Here is a 22,873-nt window from a genome sequence, read left to right on the forward strand (position 1 = left end):
CCCCCTTCCAGATATGGGGGCTGGGGCCCACGGTCCACGTTGGCCCCTCTGCCTGTCCCCAGAGGGGGATGTTCAGGCATGACGGCAGACTGATCTGCCTGGGCTAGAGGAAGACCCCGAGGGTCACACCAGCCTCAGTGACCGCAGAGTGAGGAGGACACAAGCTTGGAGGGAGCGGCTGCCCACACCCCTGCGTGGCTCAGCTGCCCACCCCCCTGCATGGCCCAGCTCGGGTTCTGCAGGTGTCTGTCATCAGGGGAAGCACGCGTCACGACACGGGACTAGGGGCAGGTGGCCAGAGGGAGACGGGCTGGGCAGCCACCGGCAGCCAAAGAGAATGGGGGTGCAGCTCAGGCTGGTTCCCCCACAGCAAGGAGGGGCTGTCATGCCTGGGCTGCCCACGGCAGCACAGCTGCTGCTGAGGGACGCTGTGGTCGCTGGGCTGAGGCAGTGCCTCCTCAGCTGAGCCCCTCCTCGGTGGTCTGTCCCCACCTCCCTTCCTCAGGTTGGAGCCTCAGCCTCTTTCCAAGCAGTCCAAGTCCCTTTTTCCTCATCCGAGCGTGGGTGAAAAGCTGCCCCCATGGGCTGCAAGGGCAACCGGGACGTGCCCTTCTGTCCCCAGGTAGACCCCCCTCTTCCCTGCCCTGCTGGAACTGCCTGAGCTGCCCAGGCCTGAGTCAGGGTGGGGGTGCGGAGGGCCGAGGTATTCCCAGCCCTGAGGTCTTCATGCTTCCATCTTAGAACACTAAATATTAACGAATCGGATCATGGCCATTTGCGGGGGAAGACTGATGGGTTTTGAATGCAGAAAGCAGTGCATGAACACGCAGATGTATGTGCACATACACTGTGTGCACACAGACTCACGCGCACACACACTGCACACACTCGAGAGATTTAAGACACACACACCCCCCATGCACACAGAGAAACACACACACTGTGTATACACATGCGTGCACATGTGTACACAGAAACAGACATGCACACACACTGTGTAGACATACAGGTACACGTGTTGCATGCACACACACTGCATGCACACATAGGCATGCACATCTGCACTTGCACACAAAAACTTACACAGACATACATGCCCACATACTGTGTGCAGTCACAGATACATGCACACACTGCGCACACACACAGGCATGCAGATGCACTGTGTGCAGACACAAGTACACATGCACGCACACACGTACTGAGTGCACCAACACATACGTACTGTGTGCATATGCACTGCATGCACGGACATGTGCACACACAGCATGCATAGACACAGGCACACACGCACATGCACACGCTGCATGCACACAGGCGCACACACACTGCATGCAGACACAGACACACATGCACATGCGCACACACTGCATGCACATAGACACAGGCACACACACAGGCACACATGCACTGCATGCACACAGGCACACACGCATGCACACAGGCAGGCACACATGCACTGCCTGCATACAGACACAGGCACACACGCACATGCACACACTGCATGCACACAGACAAGCACCCACACACTGCATACACACACGCACAAACACACTGCAGGCACACAGACACAGGCACACAGACACATGCACACACACTGCACTGCAGGCACACAGGCACACACGCACACACACACTGCAAGCACACAGACACAGGCACACAAGCACATGCACACACACTGCAGGCACACACACATGCACACACTGCATGCACACAGGCACACACGCACATGCACACACACATTGCATGCACACAGCCACACGCACACACTGCATGCACACAGACATAAGCATGCACACACACTGCATGCACACAGGCACACACACTGCATGCATACACAGGCACACATGCACATGCACACACACTGCATACACAGGCACAGGCACACACATGCATACACACACAGGCACACATGGGCACACACACTGCAGACACAGGCACATATGCACACACACACACACTCTGCATACACAGACACAGGCACACATGCACACACTGCATGCATAGACAGGCATACACGCACATGCACACATACACTGCACAGGCACACACACGCACACACTACACACACAGGCACACACTGCATGCACACACACACCACATGCACACAGACACAGGCATACACGCACTGCATGTACTATGTGTATACAGACAGAGACACAGACACACATACACACACAGAGAGACACACATGCACACCGAGGCCTTGTCTGGGCCAGCTGGTCAGATGTGACAGAGGGGGCTGTGAACTCTAACCAGGCACCAGAATCACCCAACTGGGACAGGACCCCCGTCCCCGCTAGTGCTGACAGAGACTGGCTGGGCAGGCAGCGGACACTGAGACTCAGGCCTCAGATCCGACCTGAGAGTGCTTGGGCACAGGGGAACCAAGCCATGGACCTGCCCTGACTTCACCTCTGCCCCACTGACCTCCTACACATGCCAGGAGCTGTGCTAGGAATGCATCCCCAGAGGGCCACTGCATGGCTGATGTGGAGGAGACAGCTCATGCGGCCCTCCTGAGGGGCTGAGATGCCGGCTGAGAAGCACCAGCCTGCAAGGAGGTCAGGCTCCCTCACAGAGCAGCACCTGGGCACCGTGGGGCAGGGGCGGGGCAGGCCCATAGCACAGCCAACTCTCACAGGGTGGAGTGGCAGGCCAAGCAGCTCAAAAGGCAAAGGAGAAACCACCGCAAACAACAGGAGGCCCTGACAGGGCTGCCGAGGGTCAGCACTGCCCCACAGGGGAAGCAGCTGGAGACAGCACAAGAGATCCCAAGGAGCAGTAGGACCAGCAGACGCTCCCAGCCCAGAGACTCGGTGGGGTGGAGTGAAGGTCGGAACCACTATAGGATGGACCCAGAAGCTAAGCTGCCGATCCCATCTCCACTGCCAGGAGGTCACATGGACTAGCCGCGGGCCCCAAAGACGCAGCAGGTAAGCCCAGCTGCTCGTGGCCTCGTCAGGAGACCCTGCAGCCGCCACCCAGAGGCAAGCCGTGCACAGAGGCTGAACCACTCCAAGGCGGCCCTGCATGGAGCGGCAGAGCCTCGTGACCCTGTGCGCTGAAGCCAGCACATCCCCCCTTTGACAGTCCCTCAGCCACATTCTCCACCCACATCCTCCTTCCTCAGCGGTGCGCTGCTCTCACCCACCACCTCGGCAGAGACAGCAATGCAGCCTGGGTGCACAGAGCAGGCACAGGGCGGCAGGGCTGGAGGCTCGTCTTCCTGAACCCAGGCTGGAGAAGGGGCCGACCTCACTGAGTGTCCCATCCCCTCCTTGGGACAAAACAGAGCCTAGGCTGCAGGACCCCTCTGACAGCCTGCACCGCTCATCAGGTCACAGCCCGCCAGACCAAGGAGAGCCAAGACACCATCAATGCACCGGAGACAGCCCACCGGTCCCCAGCATGCAGGTGGCAAATGCCACTCCAGGCACTTCTGTGGCCCCGGCTGGCCCCTGGCAGCTCCAGGACCTGAAGCCATGGGCCTCTGCCTGCCCTGGGCTCCTGCCCTAACCCAGCCACGCAGGACAGGATGGTACCTTTTCCCCACACTGGTCACAGGGTCAGCCCCACTTCTGCTGGCCGGCGTTCTCCTTCGTGACAGCTTCCTGGCACTGGTGCTATGCTCGGGCTGCGCATCCTCCCTGTGCGGGCTGCCCCCGCCGGCGCTGCTGAGGCCCCGGAGCACGCTGTAGTTGATCTTGCTGGAGATCTTCTTCTGCTCCAGCATCTTCTCGATGGCCTCCCTGGCGGTACTGGCCTGAATTGGCTCCCGTCGCTTGCAAGACTTCTTGGGCTTGACGGAAACATGCAAGAATGCCTCCCGTGAGTCACGCCCACTGCACTTGACCACCAGGGCTCCATGTGAGGCCAGGAGTGCAGGCCCTCAGAGGGCTGCTCCTGCCTCCTCCTCCCAGAACGTGGGCCAGCCTGGCGCTCTCTGGGCCTGCCCACGTCAAATCCTGCCCTCCCAGGTGAGTGGGGCACGTGGGCTGGCATGGGTGCTGGCAGGGCCTCCAGACAGCAACAGCAGCAAATGTGCCACATGCACATGGCAGGGAAATGAGCTGCCCCTGGGTCCCACACAGGCAGGGCCACATGCACACGGCAGGGCGACGAGCTGCTACACTGTGAGGGCCACAGCAGAGAGGCTACTCAGTGAAGACAGACAATCCGTCCCAGCACCGCAGCCTAAGCCAAAGACAGGCAATGGCCAGGCACGGTGGCTCACGCCTGTAATCCCAGTACTTTGGGAGGCCGAGGCGGGCGGATCACAAGGTCAGGAGATCGAGACCATCCTGGCTAACATGGTGAAACCCTATCTCTACTAAACAAAAAAATACAAAAAAACTAGCCGGGCGAGGTGGTGGCGCCTGTAGCCCCAGCTACTCAGGAGGCTGAGGCAGGAGAATGGCGTAAACCTGGGAGGCGGAGCTTGCAGTGAGCCGAGATCACGCCACTGCACTCCAGCCTGGGTGACAGAGCGAGAATCCGTCTCAAAAAAAAAAAAAAAAAAAAAAAAGACAGACAATCCGTCCCAGCACCGCGGCCCAAGTCAAAGACAGACAATCTGTCCCAGCACCGCGGCCCAGGCCAAAGACAGACAATCCGTCCCAGCGCGGCCCAGGCCAAAGACAGACAATCTGTCCCAGCACTGTGGCCCAGGTCAAAGACAGACAATCCGTCCCAGCACCGCCGCCCAAGTCAAAGACAGACAATCCATCCCAGCACTGTGGCCCAGATCAAAGGCCCCAGCTGCCCGAAGACCCTGGATCTCATTCTAGGAGCTGGAGCCACAGACCACTTCAGGGCAATCAGCCTGCACCACCCCTGCTGCCCTCCCTGCATGACAACCTTCCCACGTGGCCCAGCAAGGCCTGGGACGTGCTGTTGGGTGGGGTGGAGTGCCTAGGTTCCTAACTCCCTGACCACACACTCCCCGGGTCCTCCTGAGTGGGTAGGCCTCACATCCGCCCTCCCAGACACCCACAGCTTGGTCCGAGGGACCCCAGTCTCGCCGGCAGGGAACTGGCTCCCTGTGTTTTCTCCTGCTCAGTCACTCAGAGGCTCAACCACTGCTGACTGCACCATGAGACTGAAGGCATGTTGCCCCTGGAGTGAGCCAGCTGAGCCAGGTCACCATGACGACACCATGAGACTGAAGGCACGTTCCCCCTGGAGTGAGCCAGCTGAGCCAGGTCACCACGACGACCACAAGGCAGGGAGGCATTAGAGTCGGACCTCCCAGGTCATTAGAAGAGCAAACGCCGGTTACACAGGCAGGAACCCCAGCATCCAGCCCCGAGGCCCGACACAGTCTGCCCTGGTGCCGTGTCCAGAGGGTCACTCCAAGGCTGAGCACACGCCCTCCAAGGTGAAGCCAATGACTGGGCGCCTGTGGCCAGCATGGGGCAGGACCTGGGGGTTAGGGACATGGGTCTGGGGTCCAGAGCACACAGCCTCCAGCTGCCTACCCTGGGTCACACGGGGAAGGGACATTCCAGAGACATTTGCCCCCCTGTAACCTGGACACCCCCGAGAAGGCCAGGCCCGGCGTCACAGGCGCCCACCTTGTGCTCCTTGTAGATGCCAAGCTCCTTCTCTTTGGCTATTCTTGCTTCTTTTTCTAAAAGTTCAGAAAAGGGGCCGGTGTCACTGAGGGCCCACGCCCCAGGCCTGCGGGCTGCGCGTCCTGCGTGTGAGTGCGGGCAGGTGGTGCTTACCCCTCTGTTCCCGCAGGTACTCGGCGTTCTCCCTCATCCACAGCTCGGCCTTCACGCGGGCTTCCGACTCATTCAGGATGTACTGGGCGAGCACAGGGAAGTGGGGCTGGCTTTTAGCCTTCGCGCATCAGGGCGTGCTAAGGTCGTGCTGACCAGCGGGAAGTATTTCCCCCGTTAGAGGAAGGGGAACCAGGGCCAGCCTCTATTTAGTGCGGAGCCTGGGCTGATGTCTCCCCGCTCGGGGTGAGTTGGGGACCTGCTGCACCTCTGCCTGTCCCAAGGCCAACCAAGCAGGCCACACTTGTGAGACCCTCTAGGGCAGCTTGCAGGCCCCGCCGACACCAGGACCCTGGCCAGCCAGAGTGCAGGCTACAGGTCCCCACAAAGGGACCAAGTGAGGGTGAGAGCCACCCACTCAGGAACAGATGGGCCAGGCTGGAGGGGTCTGAGGCACCACGTGGCCATGAAATCAGGGAAGAAGACTTCCTGCCTGACAGAGGGCAAGTATGTTGAGATAAACTGCAAAGAGTTGGTCCCAATGGCTGGAACCCCTGGAGTTTGGGGGCACACAGTGCATGTAGAGTCAGTGGGTACCCTCTTGTGTCTGGAGACCCCCTCGATGGGCTGACCCTGGTGCCACTTGTGCGATCTGTGCTTGCCACAGGCTACATGCCCAGAGGGCCACAAGGGCCAGGTGCAAAGCTGGGGGCCTCCCGACAGGCCGCCCTGGAGCCAACACTGGACAGGAGAGTCTGGGGGTAGGTCCTGGGAACAGTGGCTAGAAGGCCAGGAGCCCACTTCACCCAGTGGGGTGGGCACTGGGCAGGGGAGATGGCCAACCCTGCCTGGCCACTCAGGGCTCCTTGGGCTGCAGTGCCCTCCCAAGCCTGGCCCCTCCTGGGAAGGGGTGCTGCCACTCACCCTGTCAATCTCCAGGTCGTCAATGCCACTGAGGTCCAGCTCGCCGTCTCCCGAAGCATCTTCTGGAGGGAAGCGCAGCATCAGCATCACTCAGCACCAGCTCTGAGGACGGGAGCGCGGCCACCACCTGGGCTGGCTCAGGACCCTGAGTCTGGGCTAAGGGTCTTCTAGAACCCCATCCCCTCCTCTGCACCAGGGGGTCACGCCCTGTTTCCCCACATGGCCACGTCTCTTTAAATGCTTAGCTAAGGATGCTAAGTGAAGACAGCAGGACACCAAACTCAAGCTACGATGGAAAATCCCAGCACTCCTGTGCTTTTTGTAAGAAAGCAACTTTTTAAGATTGGGAGGGCCGGGCGCGGTGGCTCAAGCCTGTAATCCCAGCACTTTGGGAGGCCAAGGCGGGNGGGAGGCGGAGCTTGCAGTGAGCCGAGATCGCGCCACTGCACTCCAGCCTGGGTGACACAGTGCGAGACGCCGTCTCAAAAAAAAAAAAAAAAAAGATTGGGAGACAGAGGCTGTCTGGCCCCAAAGACCGAGGGAGGGCACGGAAGCTGGGCAGGAAGGAAAGCCCAGGCCACGGAGTGAGACAGGGGTCTGCGCTGGGGGGCGCCAGCTCCCTATCACTGAGCCCATAGGTCTGGGGATAGAAATGAGGGAATAGAAATAATTCCAGAGTCCAGGCCCAAGGGAGCCTTCCATGATCACGCTCAGGACACCCCAAAACCTGCCTGTCACCCCTGCCCAGCCCCACGTGGTCCAGGCAGCATCTGCACAGCCTGGAATTGGGACAGCCTCTCCTTGCCACAGCCCCACACCATAGCTGCCTGCCCCATGCTGCCAACTCAACTCCAGCACAGGGCTGGACTGTCTGGGGTGCTCTCCTGCCACGCTGTTCATGGCTGAGGCCTGAGAGGGCTCCTCTCAGCACTCAAACAGGCAGCCCTCAAGGCCCCCCATGGCCCTTCCTCAGCCAGAATGGCCCTTTCTGCTCAGGGTCACTGTGCCGCCGGCTGCCCCGGGAGCCTGTGCACGTCCCCTCTGCCTGTTGCTCTGTGTGACCCGCCTGGGTTCCACCCACAAAGCAGCCCCAGCCATCAGGACTGTCTCCACCCCCAGCCCAGAGGTCACTCGATAAATATTTGCCTGGCTCCTCAACAGAGGCCAGGCCCTGGTGCCCGACGGGAGGCAGGGCCTGAGGGTGAAGCGATGCAGGAAGGTCCAGGCTTTCAGCCAGGGAAGCCTGTCCTGGCAGGGATGGGGGATGGGACCCACCTTTTTCCTAGAGCTCCCAGCCAAATGGGCAGGGTGGAGGGGGCATGACGGGCATGGTGGTCTGGCCTGGGCACTATGGGACAGGGGTGCCTCGTCGTTGCCATGACCAAGCTCAGCAAATGATGCTCCCCAACCATGTTGGACAAGCAGATGAGGTGTGGAGCTGCCCCGTGGGACTCCTGGATGCAACTTGTGGGCTCTGTTCTCCATGGCCCCTGTGGCCTGCAGGCGGTCCCAGTGAGGGTGACGAGACCCACCGCATTCTGGCATCGGCACACACCCAGTTCTTCACACCAGGACCACTGATGCCCACACAGCCCCACTGGGGGGACTGGTGGTGCCCCCACCCAAGCCCACCGCTCGAAAACACCACACCTCCCGACAAAGGATGGCAGCATCCAGCTCTCCCTGTGAGAGGGACACGTCGGAAAGCTCTCCTGATGACCTCAGCCACCCTCCAGGGCTCCATCAGAACTCACTGGGGTCGCTGCACTGAGAGGAGATGCATTCACGGATCGAATCTGAGATGCCCAGGCTGGCCGCAGTGGGGAGGGGGTCCAGCAGGGACCCAAGGGCCGGAGGTCTGCCGCCCCACTCGGGGTTTCCTGTTGCTTCCGAGCTGCCGGGGGTGCCACCAAGGAGTTCCCGGTATAAGTCCTTGTTCAGGTGGCTGGCCGCGGCCTCCAGCTCCTCATCCTCCGTGTCCTCCTCGCCACACAAGCTGGACGCGGTGTCCTCAGCGGAGCCTAGGGGTACACAATCCACACACCACCTGTTAACCAGGCAGAGGGCCAGGGCGCCCACTTTTGTGACAAAAAACAATGCTACCAAGCTGTCAGGTAACCCAGAGAAAGGCTGTCGCTGCACGGTGCCTGGCGGCCACGTGCCAAAGAACAAGCCTCAGGCCACACCTCGCACTGCACGCAGAAGTTAGCTCAAAGCAGATCACAGACCTGGGGGGAGTTAAAGTACAGACATCTCAGACCAAAACATAAAAGAAAAAGTCTGACCTTGGATAAGGCAAACATTTCTAATGGCTCTAAAAGCAGAATCCATAAAACACTGATAAAACGGGTTTCCAAACAGTTAAGAACTGCCCTTTGAAAGACATCATTAAGACAATGAAGACGGCCCACAGGCTTATCTGCAAATCTCACAACTGGTAAAGGACTTAAATCTAGAAAACACAACCCAATTAAAAAAATAGAAAAAAGATCTGAACAAAGGCTCCCACGAATATGACATATGGGTGGTAAACAAACACATACAAAGACCTCCTCCAGTCCTGAAGGAAATGCAGATGAAACCACCACCAGCTACTCCTTCACAGCTCAGAACGTCTAGCCCTGAAAAGAAAACCGGGCCATGCCTCCCAGGCAGGAGGAACATACTCCCTTGGGCTTCCACGCATGGTGACACCCCTTTGGAGACAACCTGATCATTTCTTTTTCCTTTTTTATTTTGAGACGGAGTCTCATTCTGTCGCCCAGGTTGGAGTGCAGTGGTGCAATCTCCACTCACTGCAAGCTCCACCTCCTGGGCTCATGCCATTCTCCTGCCTTAGCCTCCCGAGTAGCTGGGACTACAGGCGTCTGCCCCCATACCCAGCTAATTTTTTTTTGTATTTTTAGTAGAGACAGGGTTTCACTGTGTTAGCCAGGATGGTCTCGATCTCCTGACCTCGTGATCCACCCACCTTGGCCTCCCAAAGTGCTGGGATTACAGGTGTGAGTCACCACGTCCAGCCGACAACCTGATCATTTCTTAAAGACAGACAGGGCCGGGCGCGGTGGCTCAAGCCTGTAATCCCAGCACTTTGGGAGGCCGAGACGGGCGGATCACGAGGTCAGGAGATCGAAACCATCCCAACATGGGCTAACATGGTGAAACCCCATCTCCACTAAAAAATACAAAAAACTAGCCGGGCGAGGTGGCGGGCGCCTGTAGTCCCAGCTACTCGGGAGGCTGAGGCAGGAGAATGGCGTGAACCCGGGAGGCGGAGCTTGCAGTGAGCTGAGATCCGGCCACTGCACTCCAGCCTGGGCGACAGAGCGAGACTCCGTCTCAAAAAAAAAAAAAAAAAAAAAAAAAAAAAAAAAAAGACAGACAGGTCGTGGCCGCCCACTTGAGCCCAGGAGTTCCAGACCAGCCTGGGCAACATAGCAAGATCCTGTCTCTATGAAAAAATGAAAACTTAGCTGGGTGTGGCGGTGCCTGCCTGCAGTCCCAGCTACTTGGGAGGCTGATATGGGGGAGTTGCTTGAGCCCAGGAGGTTGACACTGCGGTGAGCTATGATCGAACTACTGCACTCCAGCCTCGGTGACAGAATAAGACCCTGTCTCAAAAACAACAAAAAAAGACAGACACACTTGCCTTTCACATAACCCAGCAATTTCACTCCTCAGCAGCTGACCCAAAAGGAAATCAACGTCCACACAAGGACTTGTACACCAGGGTTCAGGAGTGCATCTAAAACAGCCCCGAATGTGCAATGTACCCCAACAGATGAATGGCTACACACCTCAGCATGTTGAAGGACTACCGACTCCACACCACAGCAGAAAAGAACAAACCATTGATGGACTCAACATAATCACACTGTGAAAAAAGCTAAAGAGAAAAACATATACTACGTGATCCTACTCGTACGGAATTCTACAGAATACAACTAATTTATAGTGACAAAAAGTAGCTCACTGGGGGCCTGGGGCAGGAGGGGGGGCGCTGACTAAGGGCCTGTGGACCCCGCAGGAGCCACAAATCTGTGGGTTTTCCTGGTTGTCGCTATGGCTTGACAGGTGTGTGCAGACGTCAAAGTTCAGAAATTAAACGGCGCATTTTAAACATGAGCAGTTTGTCATAAGGCAATTACACCGCAATAAAGCTGTTAAAAATCACCCAATGGTGAATTTAAAAGACAGAAAACAACTTTCATGGGAGGAGTGTGAATCCTCCCCCTTGAGCTAGGTGTTCACTTCCTGAAACTGCCTGCTGTTGCCACAAGTAGCTCTAAACTAACCTAAGAATGCCGCAACCAATAGCTTAACGATGTACAGCTAATCACGAATAAATGTTATTATTGTAAGCCAATGAGAATTCCTGACAAACAACTTTGTATCCATCTAATCACTGTCCCTTTTTGCCTTTAAAAATCCATCTGTGGCTGGGCATGATGGCTCACTCCTGTAATCCCATACTTTGGGAGGCCAAAGTGGGCAGATCACTTGAGGTCAGGAGTTGGAGACCAGCCTGGCCAACGTGGCAAAACCCCGTTTCTACAAAAAATACAAAAATTAGCTGGGTGTGGTGGCGCATGCCTGTAGTCCCAGCTACTCGGGAGGATGAGGCAGGAGAATTGCTTGAAACTAGAGGGTGGAGGTTGCAGTGAGCTGAGATTATGCCACTGTACTCCAGCCTGGGTGACAGAGTAAGCCTCCGTCTCCAAAAAAAGAGAAAGTCCACGTGTAACCGCTGCTCACCAGAGTGTATATTCAGGGCAATGAGATGTGTCCTCTCTGGCTGCAATCCTCAGGCTTGACCCAAATAAATTCTGTAGATTAATTTTGCCTCTGCTTCTTCCTTTAAGGTTGGCAAAACTCATCTTAAAACATCCCACCCTAGATTTTGCGTGTGTGTGTGTACTGGCGACAGGGTCTGGCTCTGCTGCCCAGGCTGGAATATAGTGGTGCAATCATAGCTCACTGCACATCGAACTCCTGGGCTCAAGTGATCCTCCGGCCTCAGCCTCCCGAGCAGCTGGGACTACAGGCGCGCACTCCCACACCCAGCTAATTTTTTAATTTTTTGTAGAGATGGGGTCTTACTGTGCTGACCAGGCTGGTCTTGAACTCCACTCAAGCAATCCTCCTGTATTCGCCTCCCAAAGTGCTACGATTACAGGCATGGACCACTATGCTTGACCCACTCTAAGTCTTAGATTACTTTCTTCTCAATGTGTTCCAAAATAAAATTCCTGGCTAGCACTGAGTCCTGGAGGGGTCCCCATGGTGAGGAATGGCTCCTTGGGGGAAAGCACCTGATCCCCGGAGAGCAGACATCAGTGGGTAATGACCTCTGGACAGTGCAGCCTCTTAGAAACCCCTCCCCGGGCAAGTGGGCCCAGGCCGCAGGTGCCAGGAGCCTTGGGGGCTCCAGCTGCCACATTCCCTGGACGTGCACATTCCCCAGACTGTTGGCTCTGCCCCAAAAGTACCCCCAGAGTTTGACCAGGCTGGGCCAGGTCTCTCACCCCGGGTTCCTGCAACAGCCTCCCCACCTCAGGCCCCCTTGTGGCTCCTACTACCCCCAAGTGAAAAAACACAGTACAGAATACTAATCAAAAATAAAATTCTAAGCCCCACACCAACCAAATGGATCCCTTCTCTTGACCAAAGAGATTTCAAAGAAACCTGAAAAACTAGTTCAGACCACGATGGGAAGCGGGGGCGGGGTCAGACATGCCTCATTATACCCTCTTACACCCCCTCCCTTTGGAGTTCAGGAGCAGCTCATCAGCATTAACATCCAAACAGAGATCCGATGATTGGCCAAACAGACCTTGTAGCAACAGATACCAAATTCCAACCTGACTCTAGTATAGCATCAATGACAGGTAGCAGGCCCTGAAAGAAATCAAAATACTTTACCCCAAAATATCTTTGACATATTTTGAAATGGCTCTGCAAAGCTGTCTTTTGCAGTGGAAACTCACATTCTTTTTTTTTCTTTTTTTTTTTTTTTGAGATGGAGTCTCACTCTGTCGCCCAGGCTGGAGTACAGTGGTGCAATCTCAGCTCACTGCAACCTCTGCCTCCTGGGTTCAAGCGATTCTCCTGCCTCAGCCTCCCAAGTAGCTGGGACTACAGGCGTGTGCCACCACGCCCGGCTAATTTTTGTATTTTTAGTAGAGACGGGGTTTCACTATGTTGGCTAAGATGGTCTCAATTTCTTGACCTTGTGATCCGCCCGCCTTAGCCTCCCAAAGTGCTGGGATTAGAGGCGTGAGCCACCGCACCTGGCAGGAAACTTACATTCTGTAGAGAATCCCCTTCCCTTTCCAGGTCTTTTTCTGATCCTGAAGAGATTTGCTGAGACTAGCATATTTTAAAGATCTGAATAGGGGCCAGGAGCAGTGGCTTACGCCTGTAATCCTAGCATTTTGGGAGGCCGAGGTGGGCAAATCACGAGGTCAGGAGTTCCGAGACCAGCCTGGCCAACACAGTGAAACCCATCTCTACTAAAAATGCAAAAAATTAGCCAGGTGTGGTGGTGTGTGCCTGTACTCCCAGCTACTTGGGAGGCTGAGGCAGCATAATCGCGTGAACCCATCAGGTGGAGGTTGCAGTGAGCTGAGATTGTGCCACTGCACTCCAGCCCAGGCGACAGGGAGAGACTCTGTCTCAAAAACAAACAAACAAAAAAGGTCTGAATAGGAAACATTTGTCCAGGGACAGTGGCTCATTCCTATAATCCCAACACTTTGGGAGGCCGAGGCAGGCAGATCACCTGAGGTCAGGAGTTCAAGGCCAGCCTGACCATCATGGTAGAACCCTGTCTCTAATAAAAATACAAAAATTACCAGGGCGTGGTGGCGGGTGCCTGTAGTCCCAGCTACTTGGGAGGCTGAGGCTCGAGTCACTTGAACCTGGGAGGTGGCAGTTGCAGTGAGCCAAGATCGCACCATTACACTCCAGTCTGGGTCAAAGAGGGAGACTCTGACTCCAGAAAAAAAAAAGGAAACCTTTCCATTTATTGCCTCTAAGGGTGGCCACCTACAAGACTTCATCTATGTAACAAGCACCTTGGTCTCCACAACTCTCTTACCTTAATCTAGACACTTCTTTCTGTTGATTCCGGGTCTTTAGATAATAACTTAACTCTTTCAACCAATTGCCAATCACAAAACCTTTGACTCCACCTGCGACCTATAAGCACCGCCCACTGCTTTGAGTTGTCCCACCTTTCTGGATCAAACCAATGCACACCTCACAGGAGCCTCTGCAGGGAGGGGATGAGGTGGGGGCAATCTGTACCAACAGCTGGAGTGCCACAGCCCAGCGTGCAGCCTGAGTGTCTGAGGAGGAAGGAAGGTCATGGGGGGAGGCAGCCTCAACCCCAGGGCTGTGCACATAGACCAGAGGGCCCAGGAAGAGTGACAGGAAGGACAAGGTCAAAGGTCAGCTGGTGGGAAAGGTGCCGGCAAGGGGCACACAGACAGGTCTCGAGTTCTGAGGCCAGGGCTGGACTCACCATCTTTCGCCAGGCTGGCCAGGCCCCCCTTGGCCTTTGGCCGGCTGTTTTCTAGTTCAATCTCAATTGCATCCTGGTAACTGGATATTTCACCTAAAGTCGTAAGTTAAAAGCAAAAAGTCAGCACAAAATCAATTTTCCCAACAAAACAGAAGCATTGTGTGGGAAGATCAGTTGGTTACCTTCAACCTCCTCCAGTTTTTTTGACAGGACTTGTTCAAGCTGAAAGGGAACAGGGCGAGAGGCTTCGTGAAGGGAGGCCTGGGTACACAGTGCGGCCTCCGGGGTGCCCCGTGGGCCCCAGGGACCACAGGCCACTGGAACTTAGAGGTACGCAGCGGTGGAGGTGGAGCTATGGGTCTGTGTCCCCTACAGGAAGATATGGCACTTCCCAGAGTCTGTGCGAGGTGTGTCCTGGAGCCTCGGGCTCTGGCTGGTTACAGCACTGAAGAGCGGCTATGAGGCTATGGGTGTGCAGCTTCCCTGCAAGGCTGACAAGCCCAGCACAGACAGACGCCAAGGCTGGCACTACCTGCTTCATCCGCAGCTTCCTCTGCCCAGCCGTGTATGAGGGGGGGTCGCACTCCTCCTCCAGGTCGATCTTCATGAACTCATCTATGGTCAGCTGACTGGTGGGGGTGTCTTCAAATTCCGTGAGCCTAAAATGGAGCCGGACATGGGAAATGGAGCTGGCAGCTCTGAAAACGCCATTTAAAACTGAGCTGCTGGCTTGGCGTGGCTCACACCTGTGATCCCAGCACTTGGGAGCCCAAGGTGGGTGGACTGTTTGAGTCCAGGACTTTGAGATCAGCCTAGGCAACATAGTGAGACTCTGTCTCTACCCAAAAAGAAAAAAAAGTTAGCCAGGTATGGTGGTGCACACCTGCAGTCCCTGCTACTTGGGAGGCTGAGGTCAGGGAGAATCACTTGAGCCCAGGAGGTTGAGGCTGTAATGAGCTGTGATAGCGTCACTGCCCTTTGGCCTGGGCAGCAGAGTGAGACTGTCTCAAAAAATATATAAAAAAATAAAATAAAAGGCCAGGCACTGTGGCTCACGCCTGTAATCCCAGCATGTGGGAGGCCGAAGTGGTAGGATCACCTGAGGTCAGGAGTTCGAGACCAGCCAGGCCAACATGGTGAAACCCCGTCTCTATTAAAAACAGCAAAAATTAGCTGGGCGTGGTGGTGGGAGCCTGTAATCTCGGCTACTTGAGAGGCTGAGGCTGGAGAATCGCTTGAATCCAGGAGGCGGAGGTTGCAGTGAGCTGAGATCGTGCCACTGTACTCCAGCCTGGGCGGCAAGAGCAAAACTCTGTGTCAAAAACATAAAAAATAAAAACAAATAAATGAACTGTGCTTGCCAGGCGTTCCTCCATGGGGCCTGGCAGTCAGGCCTTGCTCCTCGGCACCCAGGTCCCTTCTGGCGGCTTCTCTACCCCCATCTGATCCTGCCCGGACCTCTGTTCACTGGGAGAAAGGCCCACAGGCACCCTTAATCACTCACAGAGGACCCCAATCCTAGGCGGAAGACTCAGAACGCCTGAAGAGAGGAGGCTGGGCTAGAACCTCAGCACCTGGCAGTCAGGCAGGAAGGGGCCTACAGGCCTGTGAGCCATGGGGCTCAGTTCTTACGAACGCCTCTACACGCTACACAACCTCCAACATGCTTAATCAAAGGCTTTTTACAGAATCAACAGTCAGATGTTTCAGGTTAAATACTTTCCAGCTGCTTTTGGAAACTGCCACAGGACACGATCTCAGCTGAAAAACAGCAGCCGTGTGTTTAAGATTTGTGATAAATGTCACAGCAGTTACAGGTTGCAGCAACCCCACTGTCACATTTACCTTGCGGAAGTCTATGAAACGGGGCTGCCAGCGCAGGTGAGCTGTGAGGAACCCCAACAAATACCACCCAGCAAGGCGGGGTGCAAAGCCCCGCCCCTGCCTGCCTGGCTTGCTGTGCCACTCATTTCAACTGATGCGGGGACCTCTGATGGAACTCCGGCTTCTCACTGGGACAGGGGGCACCTGGGCTTTCAAAGTCCAGGACGGACCACACCAAAAAGGAGATGGACCAGGCTTCTGACGTCAAAGACAGCCTCCTGCCTATTTGTGACTTAGGGCAACTTTACACATCACCCTCCGCCTCAACTTAGAAACACAGGGATCAGGCCGGGCACGGTGGCCCACGCCTGTAATCCCAGCACTTTGGGAGGCCGAGGCAGGTGGATCACGAGGTCACGAGTTCAAGACCAGCATGACCAACATGGTGAAACCGTCTCTACTAAAAACTACAAAAGTTAGCCGGGCATGGTGGCGCACGCCTGTAATCCCAGCTACTCAGGAGGCTGAGGCGGGAGAATCTCTTGTATCCGGGAGGCGGAGGTTGCAGTGAGCCGAGATCGTGCCACTGCACTCCAGCCTGGGTGACAGAGCGAGGCTGTCTCTCAAAAAAAAAAAAAAAAAGGCCGGGCGCGGTGGCTCAAGCCTGTAATCCCAGCACTTTGGGAGGCCGAGACGGGCGGATCACGAGGTCAGGAGATTGAGACCATCCTGGCTAACACGGTGAAACCCCATCTCTACTAAAAAATACAAAAAAATAGACGGGCGGGGTGGCAGGCGCCTGTAGTCCCAGCTACTCAGGAGGCTGAGGCAGGAGAATGGCGCAAACCCGGGAGGTGGAGCTTGCAGTGAGCTGAGATCCGGCCACTGCACTCCAGCCTGGGCGACAGAGCGAGACTCCGTCTCAAAAAAAAAAAAAAAAAAAATAATAATAATACAGGGATCGGAGGAGGAGGACGCCTCCGCAGGACAGGGCCGGCCTCAGAAGGACTAGCAGGGAACTCTCCGGAGGGAGGCAAGGCATCCTGCCAGCATGTCCAAGCCATGGTGCGACGGGGGCTGGGCTAGGTCCTGGCCAACAGCCAGGTGGGGTATAGCAGGGTCCTGGGAAGTGGCACCTGCTCCGGCAAGCAGGCCTGAGCTGGACTGACGAAGTGTCTGCGTGGTGCCCATGCCATGAATGAGAGCCCCCTACCTCTTTCGCAGCGTGGACTCACACACTTTGACCACACTGATGACCTCCTTCACAGTCCTCCTGAAGTCATGCATTCTGGCTGCAACTAGGAGTGCTAGAAAGCAACGAGACGGGCCTCGTCAACCACAGCTGGGAACCAGGGCAACAGTGTATCTGTGGCCCAGGAAAACACTGCGGATCCCGGTCAGGGAGATGATGACCTGGGAAGATGTGTCCGTGCCAGGGCAGTGAGATCCTCACTTAGCGTGGCTCATCCTGAACAATGAGACCCTCTCTATCTTATGGTGGGTGGTGGCTGCATCCCATTCCATTTTCAAATACAAGAACAATTAAAATGAAGGTTTCCGAGAGCTTCACGTAATCCCTCAAAGCAAACAAAATAACTTTAAGATGACTGTGCAGGAAACACAGGTTGTGATGGGAGCTGGGGATTCTGAGGATGCAGAGCCAGGCCAGGCGGGAAAGGGGCGAGGCCACAGCTGGCAGCTGACACAGGTTCACCAAGGCTGCAGTGGGCCCAGAACCTCCAGAGCAAACATGGAGATCATGTGTGCAGATGGAACGGCTTCTCAGGTGGACTGAATTCTGCTGTCAGCAGAGTGCAGGGACGCTGGCACCTAGCCTGCTGGGAAGAGTGGACTCTGTGGGCACTGAGGGTGAGGGCCCTGGTGAGGAGCAAGGGCTCTGCCGACCTGGGGCTCCAATTCCAGGGTTGGGGTAGTTGACCAGGCCACAGCCATATCCACCCACCAGCACCAAAGGCAAAGTGAGAGTTTGAGTGACAGCTGGAACCTGGGGGGCCACAGAGGTCCAACTAGAACAACCGCCCAGCTGGGGGTGGGGGATAGTCTGACAGCCCCGTGGCACCCTCATAAGCAACAATCTAGCATCTCAGAGAGGCCACACCACTATCCGCGTCAGGAGCCGGGCCCCACAAGACCACGGACAGGGATGGCCGTGCAGCCGCACCCCAGATGTAGGCAACCTGGGGTCAGGGCCACTCTGCCCTGAGGGTTCTGCCCCTTATGCCAGGACACACAGAGGCCAACGGGGCAGCCAGGAGGTCCTGGAGGGCTGAGGACCCCGGTGGGCCAGTCCAGTGTCAGCCACGGAAGGCTGGAGGCAGCTCTCAGTGCTCTGCAAACATTTGGCACAGCCCACCAGTACTCAGGCGTCAGGAAAGTGTGACTCCAGGACCCAGGCCAGCATCCCCCAGACGGGCAAGGCCCGCTGTACCTGCTCCGCAGAGGCCCGAGGGGCGCCGGCCTGTGTGCATCCAGTCCCGCTTCATCCTCTGTAGGAGCCTCAGGGCAGTCATGGACACCTCGTGGTTCTTCTCTCCGAATTCCAGTAGGTGCGCAAAGCGCGGAATATACAGGCATGGGTCTGTAGCAGACACGGCATCTCAGTGCCCGCCTCAATGTGCCACAGCATGTGCACAGGTGGCCCAGACAGCCCAGGGGTGGGGTGACCTGCACTTGTCTTTCCAGGAACCCAGGCCCCTCACCAGTCCCCCTCCCCTGGACAAAGCCTCTCTGACCCTCAGCTGGAGCAGTCATGGCACTGAACCCAGGAGAGCCACTGGCCACCTGCTGCCAACCAGCCTGCTGCAGACACGCTGGGGCCAGGCAGCGTGCCCCTACTGCATGGCTGCCCTGCTCAGGGCACAGAGGGGCTCACACCCAGCAGCCTTCCCTCCAGACCATGCTAACAGCACCACCCCCAACAACGGTCCCGGGACCCTTAGAGCAAGACAGGCGTGGGTTGGGCACACGAGTCGCCAGCCAGCCGGCATCAGCTGACACTCATGGGTGAGAGGAGGACCCACTTCTGGCATCCCTACCAGCATGGCAGTGCCACTGGGGCTGTGTGTGCACACTGAGGTCTGGTGCTGTGCACCTCTGCCAGCAGGGCACAGTGCTACAGGGGATGTGCCTAGAGCAGGACAGGCCGGGTGCTGCACAGCCCGGGCCCTGATCGACTGCATGGACCCAAGCAGCGCTCCCCTACGCCGAGCACGAGGCTGTGATGTGACTCCACAGGGCCCTGCTGTGTCCCACCAGACTCAGGTGGCTATGACTTGCATCCCTTCACACTCACGATGCAGGCCCCCTTTCCAGCTGAGCGTGTCTGTAACACGAAGGATGAATGCTTGAGGTGAAAGATGCCGCATTTACCCTGATGTGATTGTTACACACTGCAGGCAGCATCCAAACACCTCATGTGCCCCATAAACATACGTACCCACTACGCACCCACAACTACAGATAAAAACAAAGGATTTTTGGTGATTCGGCAGCTAAACCAGATATTATTCAGAGAAAAAAACCAAGATAATTTAAAATAACATAATTGCTATGATTTTTAATAATTTTCAATAAGATAAAATTATCGGAGCTAGAAATAAAAAGAATGATTAAAAAATACAGTTATAACCTGGGCGTGGTGGCTCACGCCTATAATCCCAGCACTTTGGGAGGCCAAGGTGGGCAGATCACCTGAGGTCCGGAGTTTGAGACTGGCCTCACCAACATGGAGAAACCCCGTCTTTACTAAAAATACAAAATTTGCAGCGCATGGTAGTACATGCCTCTAGTCCCAGCTACTCAGGAGGCTGAGGCAGGAGAATTGCTTGAACCAGGGAGGTGGAGGTTTCAGTGAGCTGAGATTGCACCATTGCACTCCAGCTTGGGCAACAAGAGCAAAGCTCTGTCTCAAAAAAAAAAAAAAAAAAAAAAGATATGCTTATAGACTGGGCAATATTGAGACGAAGTCTATACAAAAATTTTTTTTAAAAATTTGGCCGGGGCTGGGTGCTGTGGCTCACGCCTGTGATCCCAGCACTTTGGGAGATTGAGGCAGGTGGATGGCCTGAGCTCAGGAGATCAAGACCACCCTGGGCAACATGGTGAAACCCTGTCTCAACTAATATACAAAAAATGAGCTGGGCCCACCTACTTGGGAGGATGAGGCAGGAGAATCGCTTGAACCCAGGAGGCGGAGGTTGCAGTGAGCCAAGATCACACCACTGCACTCCAGCCTGGATGACAGAGTGAGACTCCGTCTCAAAAAACAAAGAAACAAAGAAACAAAAAATTAGTGGGTGTGAGGCCGGGTGTGATGGCTCACACCTGTAACCCCAGAATTTTGGGAGGCCAAGGCAGGTGGACTGCCTGAGCTTAGGAGTTCCAGACCACCCTAGGCAACATGGTGAAACCCTGTCTCTACTAAAATACAACACACACACACACACAAATTAGCCAGGTGTGGTGGCGGGCACCTATAGTTCCAGATACTTGAAAGGCTGAGACTCCAGAATTGCTTGAACCTGGGAGGTGGAGGTTACAGTGAGCCAAGATCATGCCACTGCACTCCAGTCTGGGCGACAGAGCAAGACTCTGCCTCCAAAAAAAAAAAAAAAAAATTAGTGGGTGTGGTCTAGTCCCAGCTACTGAGGAGGCTGAGGCAAGGGGATCACTCGAACCCGGGAAGTCGAGGCTGTAGTGAGCTGTGATTGTACCACTGTACTCAGGCCTGGGTGACAGAAAAAAAAAAAAAAAGAAGAAGATGTACTGATGGGGGTGGGACTTTGACACTCATTAATTCTTGAAATAGAAAACTCAGTTCAAAGACACTGGAAAATATATCGACGGCTGGGCATGGTGGCTCACACGTGTAATCCTAGCACTTCGGGAGGCCAAGGAGGGTGGATCACCTGAGGTCAGGAGTTCAAGACCAGCCTGGCCAATACAGTGAAACCCCGTCTCTACTAAAGTAAAGTACAAAAATTAGCTGGGTGTGGTGGTATGTCCCCGCAGTCATCCCAGGTACTAAGGAGGCTGAGACAGGAGAATTGCTTGAACCTGGGAGGTGGAGGTTGCAAAGAGCCAAGATTGTGCCACTGTACTCCAGCCTAGGTGACAAAGCGAGACTCCATCTCCAAAAAAAAAAAAAAAAAAATTCAAGACAAGCCAGGCAGAGTGGCTCATACCTACATTCCTAGCTACTTGGAAGGCTGAGGTGGCAGGATTACTTGAGTCCAGGAGGTTGAGGCTGCATTGAGCCATGACTGTGCCACTGCATTCTAGCCTAGGTGACTGAGACCATGTTTCAAAACAAAAAAGACAAGCAAAAAGCGTGCTTTCAAGACAAATCCGTCAGTGACTAGGGTGGAGCAGAGGCGCTGGGCAGCGGCGGCACTGTGGGCAAACGTGGAGTGGCAGAGTGGCACAGGACAGGCATGAGCCATTTCATAATGCAAAGGAAACTATGTGAAGCAGCCTGGAATCTGCAGGTGCACAGTGACAGAGGAAGAATTAAATGAAGGAAAAGCAATGAAACAACCTTCAAAACCACAATAAGGGGAGATTTTAACATGGTTCTCTGAAATTTGACAGACTGATTAGGAAAAAAAGACTAAGGGACAATATAAGACACATCACTATAGGCTCAATCTGACAAGGATGTTCTAAATTCTGTACCCTATGGAGTCATCATGCTTTTCCAGTGTCTGTGGGACAGTTATGAAAATGACCAGGTATTACAGAACAAAGAAACTCTCAATACATTTCACACAGGATGTGCCACTTGATCCCAAGTAAAAAAAAACCAAAAAACTAAAAACGAGCAAAAACAAGTAGTCCCCTCACCTCCAAACGCTATTAGAAATTAAAGCACAATCCTTTAGATAACTTTATTAACTTAAGCGCTTTGTATATTTAAGAAAGCAATGGGCCAGGCGTGATGGCTCACGCCTGTAATCCTAACACTTTGGGAGGCCGAGGTACTTTGATTGTAAGAGGCTAGCACTTTGATTGCCTGAGCTCAGGAGTTCGAAACCAGCCTGGGCAACACAGTGAAACCCTATCTCTACTAAAAAACACAAAAAATTAGCTGGACGCGGTGGCATGCGCCTGTAATCCCAGCTACTCGGAGACTGAGACAGGAGAATCGCTTGAACCTGTGAGGCAGAGGTTGCAATGAGCTGAGATGGCGCCACTGCACTCCAGCCTGGACGACAGAGCAAGACTCCATCTCAAAAATAAATAAATAAATAAATAAATAAAGGAAGCAATGAAATTAATGAACTAAGTCAAATAACAGAAAATTTAAAATTAACAAAAGTAATTATTTAAAGTAAGCAAAGGGACTAATAAAGAAAAAGAAGCAAATAAATTACCACTGTCAAGAAAAGAATTAAAAAGTCCAACAGCCAGTAGGGTGCTGACATGAAGGCAGACCTACAGACCAACAGAACAGGACAGGACAGGACAGGACAGAACAGAACGGGGTCAGAAATGACAATGACGGGCAGGTGACTTTCAAAAAGGGTGACAAGAACTTCTTTCACAATGGGGAAAGGATGGTCTCTTCAATAAGCAGCGCTGGGAAAACTGGATATCCACTTGCAAATAAAGATAGACCCTTACCTTACATCATACCCAAAAACTAACTCAAAACCAATTCAAGACCCAAACGCAGACTTGAAACTATAAAATCCGTAGAAGAAAACACAGGGAAAGACTTTAGGACATTGGTCTTGGCAAAGATTTCTCAAACATGACACCAACAACAAGGGCAACAAAAGTAAAAATAGACAAATTGGATAACCTCAAACTAAAAAGTTTCTGCCCAGCAAAGGAATCCATTAACAGAAATGAT

General features: G+C 54.7%; 1 protein-coding gene across 5 annotated transcripts in view; it reads right to left on the reverse strand.

Moving 5' to 3' along the window:
- BRF1 (BRF1, RNA polymerase III transcription initiation factor subunit) overlaps positions 1 to 22,873 on the reverse strand; it is a 101,475-nt gene that overhangs the window by 4,953 nt on the left and 73,649 nt on the right. For 4 of the 5 annotated variants that reach the window (XM_025392072.1, XM_025392070.1, XM_025392071.1 and 1 more), the window contains 10 exons: positions 18,449 to 18,598; positions 17,213 to 17,306; positions 14,708 to 14,834; positions 14,358 to 14,397; positions 14,176 to 14,268; positions 8,405 to 8,671; positions 6,651 to 6,712; positions 5,730 to 5,811; positions 5,577 to 5,632; positions 3,546 to 3,802 (listed from right to left, as the gene is read on the reverse strand). In XM_025392072.1, coding sequence (XP_025247857.1) covers positions 3,546 to 3,802; positions 5,577 to 5,632; positions 5,730 to 5,811; positions 6,651 to 6,712; positions 8,405 to 8,671; positions 14,176 to 14,268; positions 14,358 to 14,397; positions 14,708 to 14,834; positions 17,213 to 17,306; positions 18,449 to 18,598 — 1,228 coding nt within the window. The remainder of the gene's footprint in view (positions 1 to 3,545; positions 3,803 to 5,576; positions 5,633 to 5,729; positions 5,812 to 6,650; positions 6,713 to 8,404; positions 8,672 to 14,175; positions 14,269 to 14,357; positions 14,398 to 14,707; positions 14,835 to 17,212; positions 17,307 to 18,448; positions 18,599 to 22,873) is intronic. The other variant, XM_025392074.1, reaches the window with a different exon arrangement.

This window comes from Theropithecus gelada, chromosome 7b (genome assembly GCF_003255815.1).
Source record: "Theropithecus gelada isolate Dixy chromosome 7b, Tgel_1.0, whole genome shotgun sequence".
Taxonomy (NCBI): domain Eukaryota; kingdom Metazoa; phylum Chordata; class Mammalia; order Primates; family Cercopithecidae; genus Theropithecus; species Theropithecus gelada.